This window comes from Adelges cooleyi, unplaced genomic scaffold (assembly GCF_023614345.1).
Source record: "Adelges cooleyi isolate 19-005CV unplaced genomic scaffold, UGA_ACOO_1.1 ACOO_flye_CR_arks_rails_tigmint_CR_PRNA_308, whole genome shotgun sequence".
Lineage (NCBI taxonomy): Eukaryota > Metazoa > Arthropoda > Insecta > Hemiptera > Adelgidae > Adelges > Adelges cooleyi.
The window spans coordinates 785530-799087 of NW_026095979.1; the positions used below are offsets into that span (position 1 = coordinate 785530).

Sequence of the window (13558 nt, forward strand, 5' to 3'; positions counted from 1 at the left end):
CCATCACCCACATACCTCCTAGGTGAGTACTTTTGATAATGATGTTTCATGCTTAATTCAGAAACTGGCCAAGTGTTAAGCAATACAAATAAAAGAGCAGTGTTGCTCATGAAAGTAGGAGTGAATTATTGTTATGAACTAAAGAAATAGCAGACTTGGCCACAATGTAGATATCACTACTTTGATAGGTTGACATTTTTGGAAGGGGGTCTGGAACTTGGCCTTTTTTCACTGTTAGGTTTTTGTTGGGGATATCATTCCTTTTTGCGGGCTTCAGTATCGTAGGCGAGGTTTTTTTTTGAGAGGCATTGAATGTATATTGTACGTCGTAGATTTTTGTGTTGTTATATCAACTACGTAGATATGTACATAATGTATATGTATATATGTACATAAAACTACACTTTGTAGTGAAGCTAAAATGTATACAAGTAGCCACCTGCATAATGATTAATTATTAATAAACCATGATAGTAATTAAATTATTCTTAATTAATATAGTGTAATTTTATTAATAAATTAGTGAAGCTAGAATTTATACAAGTAGCCACTATAAATCTAGTTTAGTATTATAAACGTATAAACGAAAAGGTTTAGGTGTACAATTACACTTTATAATAAACCACGTGACAAACGTAACAAGAACAAAGAACATTACTACACTGCCATACATGTGAACACGAATTAACAAAGACACAAACTACGACCAAATGATGGCTGACTAGAGACGTGGGAATCAACAGCGCCCTGTACTGGCTGTAGCGCGGCGAAGGTCATAATTCCCCACCAAGCGCATACATTTTGAGAAAATTTTAACTTTGTGCTAAATTTTACGTTTCTACCTATACTGGAAGTGTCTTATAATTTTAATGATGAGTGAGTGAGTCAGTCAGTCAGTAACCAAAATGCAAATTTTGAAATCCTCCCATTTGGAAGGGCTGAATATTAAAGGCTCATATTTTTACAATATCCTAAGCTACATGAGTTTAATCTATGTTCCAAATTTCAAAAGCTTATCTTAAGAAGTAGCAGAGATATGAGAGTTAGAAATACCGGGTGAATTGGTTCGTGTAAAAATACACTGGCATTGCTAGAACTTGGCAGGCGCACTGCCGTGCGCTCAGATTTGTCAAACGTTCTAAGTGCCAAAGTATAAAAATTAAACTTTATCATTTTATTTTTATTTTATTCATTACCGGAAACAATTTTGTAAATTTTTCAAGTCAGGAATAGTGTGTCCGGTAATGAATAAAATACAAAATAAATTATAAAGTTCAATTTTTATACTTTGGCACTTGGAACGTTTGACAAATTCACTCTTAATTTATGAATAATGATAACCATTATAATTCTAACAATAACAAATTCTGGATTTATAAAATAATAATAATAACAATAGGTAACGATAATATTTACACATTAATAAACATAAAAGAAGACTATTCCAAATATATAATTAGCAACAATGGAAATTAACTGTTTATAAACAGTCTACAACTGTTATGATTTTATCATTAGTTTAAGGTCTTAAAACTAGACTGGGGGGCTCGTATAATATGCAATGCATCAAAATTTGATCATTACAATACGATCCCTTATATAGTCATTTTTTGTACGACACATTTAGTATTTAGTAAACATTTATATTTGTTGTATTTTTTTACTTTTAACTTTTAAATAAAATTCCCCAACAGCTCTTACACATCTTGAATTGATTTCAGCAATCAAATAAAAAAAATTTAAAAATAGTATCAAAGAAATAGTAATTAATAATAACAATAAAGAGAATCATAATAATAATAAATTTATCAAAACAGAAATTGTCCAGGAATAGTGGTATATATAATTTAGGAATAGTGATCAGGTAAGTTGGTACCTTGTCTTTTGTTTATAAAATGCCAAGATAGATGTACAAAATCGGTCTACGCAAACTTTCGTTAAATTTTTACAATGTTTTTTACTACCAACGAGCTTAATGTTTAATTTGTTACAAACAACATCGACCAAACTGAATACTTTTCCAGTAGCTTGATTTCTATTGCCTTTACTCATTAAATGGCTTCCCAAACTATTGAGTTTTGCGTATACAGGATTTTGATTACACCATGGCACAACTATAACATTCAATTATGTTTTAACCGTTAGTAATCAGCATAATTTTTTATATCCATATCATATGATATGAAATTGGAACACTACATAGTACATATATTTTTGAGACAAACATACGTTTTGCGTTCTTAAGCATTATGAGAAACACGGGTAGTAAACTTTTAAACGGCAAATCACGCAAAAGGGTTTTGAATCTAGTTTTACGATTAACTCTGAAATCCAATTTAGATATCATATCAACTGCATGCAGGTTACCTTTACAACGTTTTGCAAATATCCCTTCCATCAAATTTAATTTTACAAATTCAATTATGTTTTATCCGTTAGTAATCAGCATATTTTTATTTTATTCATATCATATGATATAAAATTCGAACTCTACGTATATTTTTGAGACAACATAAAAGTTTAATTTGCATTTTAAAGCATTATGAGAAACACGTTTAATTCTCTACTTCGCACTAAAGGTATCTGATTTTGGTCGTAAACTTTTAAACGGCCAATCACGCCAAAGGTTATTGAATCTTATTCTACGGTTAACTCTGAAATCCAATTTAGATATCATCATGTTAACTGCATGTAGGTTACCTTTAAAATGGTTTGCAAATATCCCTTCTATAAAATTTAATTCCTCTAAACACTCAATGAAGTTTTTCTTTGCTTCTTTGTGTACTACTTGATAAGTGGGGAATGTACATTTGACGAGTTGTAGCAGTATCTATACAATAACATTAACAGAAATAATATTAATATTAAATATATTGAATATAATATTTGTATTTATGTAAATACAAGTTACCTAGAGCAAGTTTAAACAAAAATGTAAGATTTCAATATATAAATTTAAACAAATATTTAATAATTGTAATAATAAAACTGTAATGCTAAAATCAACATGATTAAAGTTATCAAAGTGGGATTCCGCAAAACGGAATTATTTCGAATTTAAAAAATGTCTATAATTATTTTTAGATCAAAAAAATTGTCTTATGGCAAATAAACAATCATTTAAAACAGCCATTTGAAACAGTACATTGGGGTCAGGAAATAAACTGCTTCCAAGTGTGACTAATCTATCAACTTAATACTTAATGAACTCTGTTTTTAAAATATCGTTGTTCGGCCAAACACTTTTTTATTGTAAAAACAATATCTATTTAGCTCCGAATCTGACCTACATTTAAGTATTAGTTCATAGATGAAATAATTTTAACTTATGAATTATATTTTTAAATAAAATATATTATAAATTTTAGTGCATAATATTTAGTATAACTTTCTCAAAAATATACTTTCAAACGTATTTATTGGAAATTATAAATATTTGCTCTTTATATAATAAAGGGTTTATTAAAAAAAAAAAATAATAACGCAAAAAATATTATTAAATCACTTACCACCATTAAAAATAGTACGTTATACATGGCAATTCAACAATAGCACTGAAAATAAAACAATAATATAAATTGATTGCAGAAAAATTTTTCATTATTTGATTTTAAAAATTCTTATTGAAGATCCTAATACTTATACTCTCGAGTCTTAGTAGTATATGTGCCAATGCAAAGCAACAAAATAGCCTTAAGAAATGTACTTATGTGTTTAAGTGTAATGCATGTATGTATAAACCGATTTTGATGTAATAAAAATACTAAAACTATTTGTGAATTCTGGGTCTTGTTCTTATCTCTGATTCTAAAGAGGTACTTAGAAAGACTGGATTTATCTTCGGGCGCAGTGGTGACTTTTGTCGTATTGGCCAATTATAGTAGGTAGCTATAACAGTTTACACTGCAACCCCCGGATGTAATTCTTAACCTTTTGCCTTTTTTTGACCGGCCATCATCATTAGTAAGTAAGTAAAAAGTCCAGTGTTCACGGATAAAAATACAAACATCAATAAAATCATTGTACCTAATGGCAGTTATGTACTTTAAAACAATTTTTAGTATTACGGTAGATATGATTATGGTTTGCTATAGTCACCCATATATCGTAATACATATGTACGATAATTAATTAACAAGAAGCAGCTCTCCTAATATGCCATCGTAAAGAACAGAACAGTCGTCCCCTACTAGGCCGTACTACCTGAAACGATGAGATTTTTTTAGCTCAAATCGAATTTTAAGAGTTATTAATCCAACATTATGTATCGCAAATTCATTTTTCCCTAAAGCTGATAACATTGAGTTTCATCTACGAGTACATCGTCACTTGGGCACGATTATAAAGTTGCTCATTTGCGTCGGATCAATATTTAATAATGCAAAATCACAAGGAATACGGGAATCACTCAAAGTGCCTGCCCAATAGTCATGTACGATGATTGAGGTAATGTTTTACAGTAGTATGTTTCGGATGGGCCTGCTTGATTAAAATCAGAGAAAAGATATTCAGGTTGCTCTGACTTTAAAACATTATTACTAAATTGCCCTAGAAAACTGAAGGTTTCACTTAGTTTATCAAAAGTAGTTTGAAAAGTTTAGAAGAGCTTTGTAGAAGATTATCACTTTTAGCTAATAATTTTTTTTATAGAAGAATTTAAGGAGAAATCTAAGCGCAACTTATGTTGAGAAGGTTCGGGGAATAGAAATTTTTCTTTATGGGATAGTTTGAAATCTAGATCAACTGATTTGTCGTCGATAGGACTACTTCTTCTCCAATAGAATTAATCATAAACAATATTAACTATGATAGAATAGATTTTCTGAAATATTTTTTTTTTAAATATATGTACGTATACACATTATACCAAACGCTAGTGACCCTATTACAGCATAGTATCACTAATTATAATAAAATAAAATATTATTTATTTAAGTGTTTATGGTATACATTACCGCTTATTAGTTTGAAAATGAAATAATATAATATCCGATTTACAAAAATATGATAGAAGTATAGCAAAATGGTGATTCAAACTTTATATTTTTTAACGAATGTAAATCAAGAGTTGTCCAACTAACATTATCGGTGACAACAGACGCGAATTCTTTCGTCAACAACAAGTGTTTTTGTAAGGCGACGTTTGGTTACACAAACAAATGTATTTATTCAAAGTATAATTTAAATAATTTCTAACTCGTTTATTTTACTACTGCAGTACGTGTAGCTTTTAGTAAATATTAAATATGTGCGAAGCACACCATTGTTTAAGAATATCTTCGATAGACGTAATATTTTATGTTTTTTTTTTTTTACTTAAATACTTGAATAAAATTACTGAAAGTAGATGAATTATGTAGTATAAAATTAGTGTTCTTTTACATAATTTTATTCGTATTGAATGTGTTCGCGACATTATGGTTAAGTTTAATTAATATTTAACTTTTATTTTCCAAAACGTTTCGAATTATATTCTGTATAATACGGTAAAAAGTATGAAGTAGGTATCTGTTTAAATCTACACATAAACAACAAGTGTGATTATAATCTTGAGTAAAACTGTTTATTATGAAATACATTGAACTAATTGACAGCTATTAGTGCAATATGAAAATATTATAACAATAAAATAACAATAGCATTATAAATTTTAAAAGAGTTATACCGTTGATTCTGGTTTTAAATTATATCAACTGCTCCTCGAGTAGTTGTACTGTACCGTTATCTCGGCCTATTTGCCACCATAAACCATCAATTTTTTTGTATATTTTTTCTGTAATTCCATCACCTAGTTTACAAGTTCTACCAATGAAATCAATCAGAAGGTCTTTTGTGTATGACGTTGGAAATTTTATACTCATGTATAATGCTATCATACGACACATCCGTAATAATGAGACAATATGTTTATGTGATAATACAGACCCGTCTAAAAAATTTAAAAAAAAAACGTTTTTTTTTAATTTTCTAAAATTATCAAACTAGTTACTTCTCTGTAAATTGTAGTATAAATAAAATGAAGCAAATTTAAACTCTAAAACAAGCTTTAAAATATATTTCCTACCATAGAAAAATTCTTCGGTCTTCAACAACTAACAAGTAGGTACATCAAATCATTATGCGGTTGAGCAAAATCAGTGTATATATTTTATGTTATACAACAGTCACTCTAAAATCCATACTACTTCAAAAGTTTAATATTTACCTGATACACGTCGTCTGATTATATTTTCTAAAGATGTTCCTGTAACTCTCCTCCCTTCTGCAAGGGCGGTCAAGTTTAAGCTTCTAAAATCTGCGGGAAGTATTAAATGACCGTGTTGCGAATAAATAATTAAAATAAAAAATACTTTAGTAACTAATAGTACAAAATTATTACAATACATTTTAAACGATTGTGATATAACTAAATTTTTGTACAACCGATCAAAATAAGATATAAAACAAGATTTAAATGCTATTTACGATTATCGAAAATTTCGTAATTACCTTTGATATCATCAGCTTCGGGAATTTATGTAACAAATACGTTAAATTTAAAATTTTTATGTAGTTAATGATTATAGTAAGTTATTTATAGTAATATATTAATGGTTAAAAATCCATACAACTCCATATTAATACTTACCAAATACACGTCTGAATATATTTTTTAAAGCTTGCTTAACATGACCTCTTCTTTGTTCTGCAAGTGTTGTCAAATCTAAGCTTCCAAAATCTGCAAAAATTAATAAATGACCGTGTCGTGTAAAAATAATAAAAACAAAAATATTTAATTTGCTTATAATACATAATAGTTGCATTAAATTTCAAAAAAATGTGATATTACTAATGTTTCGTACAACCAATCATTAGTGATATACTATACGAATGTATGCTTTCTATAATTGAAATACAAAAAAACGTATAACACAATAATATGGATTTCAACTTTAGGTTGAGGAAGAGCCAAGATATTCAGGGTGTAGTTATACCTCCCTCGGATTTAAACTCTAAAACAAGCTTTAAAGGCTATTCACGACTATCGAACAATTCGTAATTACCTTGAACTTCATCAGCCTCAGGAATATCAATGTCTGTAACAAATACATCGAACGTCAAATCATTATGCAGTTAATAAAACCAGGTTTGTGCATTTTTTGTTCTGTATGTATGACAACACTCTCCAAAACTAAGATAACTTAGACCAAATATCTATGCAAAACGTTATTGTATAAATGTTAAATTTGAGTAAACGGTTAATATTCTAATTCGAATGATCATCAAACGCTTAAGCGTAAAACATATACAAAGCATATACATAGCTTGTTGACTTTAAGCTTCTTATAGTTTTTCTTTAGAACTACAAATATGTATTTTTAAAGTTTTATAATTACCTAATGTTAATGTATTTCTTATTTCTTGTTGCATAATATGTTGGTAATAACCGCATTCTAAAATTTAGAATAGGTAGTTACGATTATTCTTAAAGTATTTATAAATAATGAATACGCGTTCAATATATTAAATATGAACTACACGAATGTGGTTACTTTGCAATGGGCCAAGGTGTGGCATTTCTGAAATTAAAACAAAAAACTCGTGTAGAATTTAAAACAACTGCGCGGAAACACTTCCATAATGTGCAACGCAAATGATTACCCGGTATTTCGAATACAATATCCGTTTGGTCTGAAATTGACATTACATACATTTATGATATTGCATTTAATTTTTTTTATTATAATTGCAAGAAGTTGAAGCCCATGTTGGAAAGAAACATGTGTATTAGTAAATCGCGAGAAGTGTGCTCTACTGAATATACAATACGACAGGAATATATTTTGGAAAATTCAATAGGAATCAAATATTGGAAATATTTTCATAAAGTTCAACAAAAACTATTACCTGGTAAAGCGATCATAAAATTAATTTTGGCTGAAATTTTTAAATTAATATTATTAGAATTGATTTGTTATTATAATTTATTACATTATATAGTATTATAAATAATTGCAAGACGACAGTCAAAGTAGAAAAAAACTATATTAAATTGACTAGGGAATCTTTATAAAAATACAATGGTTAACCTAAAGCAGATTTATTTATTTATTTAGACGGGCGGGTAACCCAATTATAATGAAAATTATTATAGTATACAATTGTTAAAATACAGATCTTTAGTTAAAAAAATTAAACGATACAAATACACATTAAATCCACCAATAGTTACACATAGTGTCAGATCGATATTATACTTATTTACTAATTTCATACATCTAATCAAAGGAGCATTTATATTATAGTTTGTTGATTGAAATGGCAGATAAAGAGTTTTTGACTGCCTAGTACTACGACTAGGAACAAAGAATTTTAAATTTGAAAGTAAAATTGGATAATAAATATAGTTTAAAAATGAAGCAGAGATCTAGCCGTTTTCGTCTTGTTTCCAATGTTTCAAGGTTTAAAAAAGTCAGAGGCTTGTAAAAGGAGTGAAGTTGTATCACATCTAAAATATACTACTCTCAAAAACCGATTTTGAATCGACTCTATTGATTGTATTAGACCTACGGTGCTTGGTGACCACATCATAGAGTAGTAATCAAAAATTTATCTTACATATGCGCAATATAAAGATTTTAAAAGTTCGGTTGGATTTTTAAAGTCTTCACAACTTCTGTTTATAAAACCTAACATAGATGACGCCTTGCTTTGCACGTGTGCACAATGAGCATTAAATGATAAAGATTTTTCGAAAAGTATACCTCAATCCCTATTCTGGTAGTCACGAATGAGTTCCAGATCGCATAAATAATAATTCCGAATATATGGGAAACGCTTTTTCGTGAAAGTCATTATTTTACATTTAGAAATATTTAGATAAAATTTATTATAGTCGCACCGAACAACGAGATGATTTAAGTCATTTTGAAGTTTATCGGCATCATCAGAAGTTTAAATTATACGAAAAAACTTAAGATCATCCGCAAACAATAACATTTGTGAATTGAAAAATTTGATGTAATTTATGAATAAATTAAATAAGAGTGGCGCAATGTGGGATCCCTGAGGAAAACCAAGGAGATCACTTTGAAATAACTTAAACAAACAAATTTATATTTAACAATTTGCTTCCTATTAGATATAAAAAAGATTAACCATGAAAAGAAAGGGTTTGGAAAACCTAGACAATTTAATTTAACAGCAAGAATATTATGGTCAATTGTGTCAAACGCTTTTGAAAAATCCGTAAACACAACGTCAACCTGGTTGTCCAGATTTAAATGCATCCAAGATATTATTTTTGGAATACTAGAAGATTAGTGGATGTAGATTTACCAGATATAAAGCCATGTTGTTCGTCGACAATAATGTTTTTAAATAATGGAGTAATTTTTTGTTAGACACAATACTTTCGAACATTTTTGGAATTTTTGAGATTATTGAAATTGGACGATAGTTTGTTATTTGACTAATATCATTGCCTTTGGAAATTAGTGATACATAACTAACCTTCCATTGGTCTGGAAAGATACCTGATGATAAAGACTTATCAAAAAAAACTAGTAATGGAATAGCTAGAACAAATTTACAATTTGTAAAAAATATAGTTGATATTTTATTTGGGCCAGCACATGTTTTTACATTCAAACAATCCAATTCTTTATAGATATCACTTAAGTTCACACGCATTAAAATCAATAGTGAGTGAATTAAAATTGTCTAGTTTATATTGTTGGGAAGTTGGTTGCTTAAACACACTAGAAAAATAATGAGCAAGAAAGTTAGAAATTTCCTCATCATTAATGTAAGTTTAATTGTTATACGACGTAGATGGATCGATGAGAAAAAAATATAATAACTAGACGAGATCGACAAAGCTAACAGTAGTAGTTTTTCATCAAAATTCCATTTAGATTTCGTAGAAAAACCTAATATTTACATTTACAATTTTTATATAACTTTCTAATATTTTCTTCTACTTTTATCTTTATTATTTTATTATTACTATTATTATGATTACCGAAACACAGGTAGAAATCTTCATTGTGAAATGATGGAGTATTATTAACCATTTTTTCAATTACATGCTCCAATCCATCTAAAATTAGCATATAAAGATTTGGGCTATACTAAAATATTGAAATAACATCAAATTAGGTACCATAACAATCTTTAGAATAATATTAAACTATGTTTAGCAGTAGCCACGCTTAACGCTACTCCTTTGATTGGATTATTAGAAATCTATACTTACCTGGTGCACTTTTCTTTACTATTTATAGAAATTGTACATTTTAATTTACAAAGAACTTGACAATTAGGTACACGTAACAAAACACTTATTGATATATTAATTTTAAACATATCTTACTTGCTTCAGAATTATCTCCTACATTTAAATCATTCTTATTATACGCAAGCTCGATGGCTGCATCTGTAAAGCACAATTTAAAAATATGTATAAAAACCATGAATTTTAAAAACTATTTTTTGATAAACAAAAATATTACTGACTTGTAAGAAAAACATGTTTCGTATATGTCGCTGTAAAAAAAGTGAAATATTGAATTCAAATCCAGATTAATAACCACCTTAAGTTGGTGAAATTGTGAAAATAGAATAATTACCTTCATCGTCATCTGCCGAAACATTTACAAGAATAAGTGTTATATAAAAATAGAAAAGTTTCATTTTTATCTGCAAATAATAATACACATAAAATCAATTTTTATTTAAAAAGTTGCCTCCCGGTGCCGAGATGAGAAGGTTTGCAAGCCTGTTTTAAATATATATGTACATATGTATATACATCTTTTTACTAAACAACAATATTTCCTAGACCACTAAACTGATTTTTTTTTATAGGATTTTGGAAATCGAACTTGAATGGTACTTAATTTGGCCAAAATTGTAGTTGGTTCACCCTAATTAAGAAATTCAAAAATAAGAAATTATTCTCTGTTAACTATTAAAATGGCAATGTGTAAAAAGTTAGGTTGCAAATTAAAAAAATAGAAAACGGTAATCAATTAAATATTGTTATTGAATCTATCTTAAAGTTAGATTTTAAAAAGCGACATTATACACGTTATTTTCAAAATCAAGTCTAAACTCCACTATCTGCTCATAATGCTTCTTAATCAACCTATGATGGATTTAAAGCAAAACTTTTCATGGTTTTATAGTGGAAAGAGGATAACATTTTAGAGGAAAAGATGCCAATTTAAATATGCATTCGTTAAAAAAATCTCCTTAGTAATAATGTTATTTTACTGTTATAAAAAGTATTAAAATATCTTTTCAAATAGTACACTAGGGTCTAGGTATTGAAAAAAGGCAATTTTCAAAACTTTTTTTTAAAATACTTCAGAAAATAGCATCTTAGTGTACACGAACCTAAAGTAAAAAAAAAATTATTTTCCCAGCCCCAATTCAAAAAATCAAGTTTCAATAGCTACTCTAAAAATAAAATTAACTTATCTAGGACTTTTAGTATTTATTTTTTTGTAATATTTTTCCAATAATAAAATTCCAAAATTAAAAACAAGTTTTTATATCTTTGATTAAAATTTGAAAGTGAATGATACAGTTTTTTTTGAAAAATGACTTTTTCTTCAGTGTAGAAACTAGTTTATTATACACCAAAATCAAATATGAAAAAAAAAATATTATAAAACTTGTTTTTGCATGTTTTAATTTTATTTTTGGCAATTATAAAAAAAAATTGTACAAGTATATTATGCAGAATTTAGTTTCCTATAAAATTATATTTTTTTAAATTTAATTTTTTTGAGTTTTGATGATAATTTGTATCATTTTGCTGAATATAGCTTTTTTGACGAAATATTTTTAAAATATTTTTTATTCCCAAGACTAATTTTTTAAGATATTATAGAAACGATTTCAAAACTTGCCTTTTTCACTACACTCTACAGTATACATCAAGCCACATAGAGAATAAATTAAAAATCAATTATAGAATTCTTTCAAAAATTGTGGATTGTGTAAAACGCAGTTTTTGTATGTTTTGTTAAAAAAAAATATGAAATCCGTTCGCTCGAAAAAACGTTGTTGATTACCTCTATCAAGACCGGATACAAAAATAACTAGCAGTACAAAATATTATTTACTATTTTTTTCTTAGAACTTATAATTCGTTAAGCTCATACCTTTTTAGTTTTGCGTAATTACAATTTTGAGTTGCATTGAAATACTTACTAAAATTGTTGTGCTGATAGAATTTCTTAGACAATAATCGTCTTGATCAGCTTTTGAATCTAAATTTGCTTTTTATGACTCTTGGATAGGCTTATATTCAAACCGAAAAAACAGAATCTAATAGGTTTTTGCAGTGTAACTATACCTACTCATTTATGTACACAGCAGGCTCATTTCTTTTTACAATATGATTTACGGTGTACACACTACACGCATTATTTCGACACAGAGGTTAGACTATGTTCTTCTTAGTAAAAGATTTTACAATCATCCATTTGAATAAATAACATATATATATTTTGAAAATGTTATTATGGTTATACAAATACATTTTGAAACCACTTTAACGATATTGAAATACTAACATTTGAATAACGTACATTATATTATACTTGTATTTTGAGAAATATTATGCTGAAAGAAGAGCTATACAAATGTTTTTCGTTATGCTGTCAGCAAGTACAAGTTCACGAAAAAACCAAGCACAGTGTAAGTCAACACAGTCAAAACCAAACCAAGTACAGATTAATAAACAGATACGCCTAATTAATGTTCTAAACAAATTTCAACTTGATCCGACCGTAATAACAATAACTCGAAGACACGTGAAGATTCTCCCTCATATGAAACTTTTGGTATGCCTATCAGTTAAACGTTTATTCTGAATGTAGAAAATATGAAGAAAACCTCACATCACTCCAGATGCCTTTGAACATTTCACTAGGTCCCGGTTTAAATCAATCGTACATTACGAAAACACTTTGTTTAGACAAACAAATATAGTCATTTTTTTTGTATTCAACAGTTTTAAACATTTCAAATGGAATATTTAAACTATTCTGTATGTACGTATATTTTGTAAATACTAAATATCACATAATGAAATGTGCCGCCAATAGCCTTAGATGCCGCGGATTTGGTTGTTTAATTAAAATTTTGAAATACTGTGTGAGTCTTGGGACACACGGTTGATAGGAAATTTTGTGTTTACATCTTTTCTTTCTTTTATTAGAACAAAAAAAGCAATGTTATTATCAATTACATTAAATGGCTTTGAAAATGGTTCTGAATTATGGTCACGCAGTCACTCAGTGGTCGAAACAAGAGACCACTAAGAGTCAGGCTAGGGTTCGAATCCAGTCCAGGAATCGGATCCGTATTTTTTACTTCCGTCTACTATTGCTACTGTGTTCAGAGCCTTTTTCTCGAATAAATATTACAAAAGTAGATATAAATCGTCATCAGGCACACTATTGGCGATGAATGTTTTGGATGCTCGTCTTATTCATTTTGTCGTTTTGCTATACCTCGTACGTTTCAGTGACTATGGTTACATTCGAAAAACATTATTTAAAAT

At 28.2% G+C, this 13558-nt stretch overlaps 1 protein-coding gene and 1 long non-coding RNA gene across 2 annotated transcripts; both read right to left on the reverse strand.

The window, feature by feature from the left end:
- Positions 1 to 1464: 1464 nt before the first annotated feature.
- LOC126839857 (uncharacterized) lies at positions 1465 to 5183 on the reverse strand. Its single transcript, XR_007685983.1, has 4 exons — positions 4956 to 5183; positions 3510 to 3554; positions 2701 to 2830; positions 1465 to 2114 (listed from the first exon to the last, which is right to left on the reverse strand). It is a non-coding gene; the product is annotated as an uncharacterized LOC126839857 (long non-coding RNA).
- A 384-nt stretch (positions 5184 to 5567) lies between these two features.
- On the reverse strand, positions 5568 to 10898 carry LOC126839856 (uncharacterized). Its single transcript, XM_050575275.1, has 14 exons — positions 10833 to 10898; positions 10611 to 10680; positions 10498 to 10527; positions 10355 to 10417; positions 10004 to 10081; positions 7888 to 7917; positions 7642 to 7671; positions 7533 to 7559; positions 7377 to 7433; positions 7044 to 7076; positions 6629 to 6718; positions 6490 to 6504; positions 6206 to 6295; positions 5568 to 5929 (listed from the first exon to the last, which is right to left on the reverse strand). The coding sequence occupies exons 2-14, from the start codon at positions 10672 to 10674 to the stop codon at positions 5685 to 5687; spliced, it is 852 nt and encodes a 283-aa protein (XP_050431232.1). The 5' UTR covers positions 10675 to 10680; positions 10833 to 10898; the 3' UTR covers positions 5568 to 5684.
- Positions 10899 to 13558: the final 2660 nt, after the last annotated feature.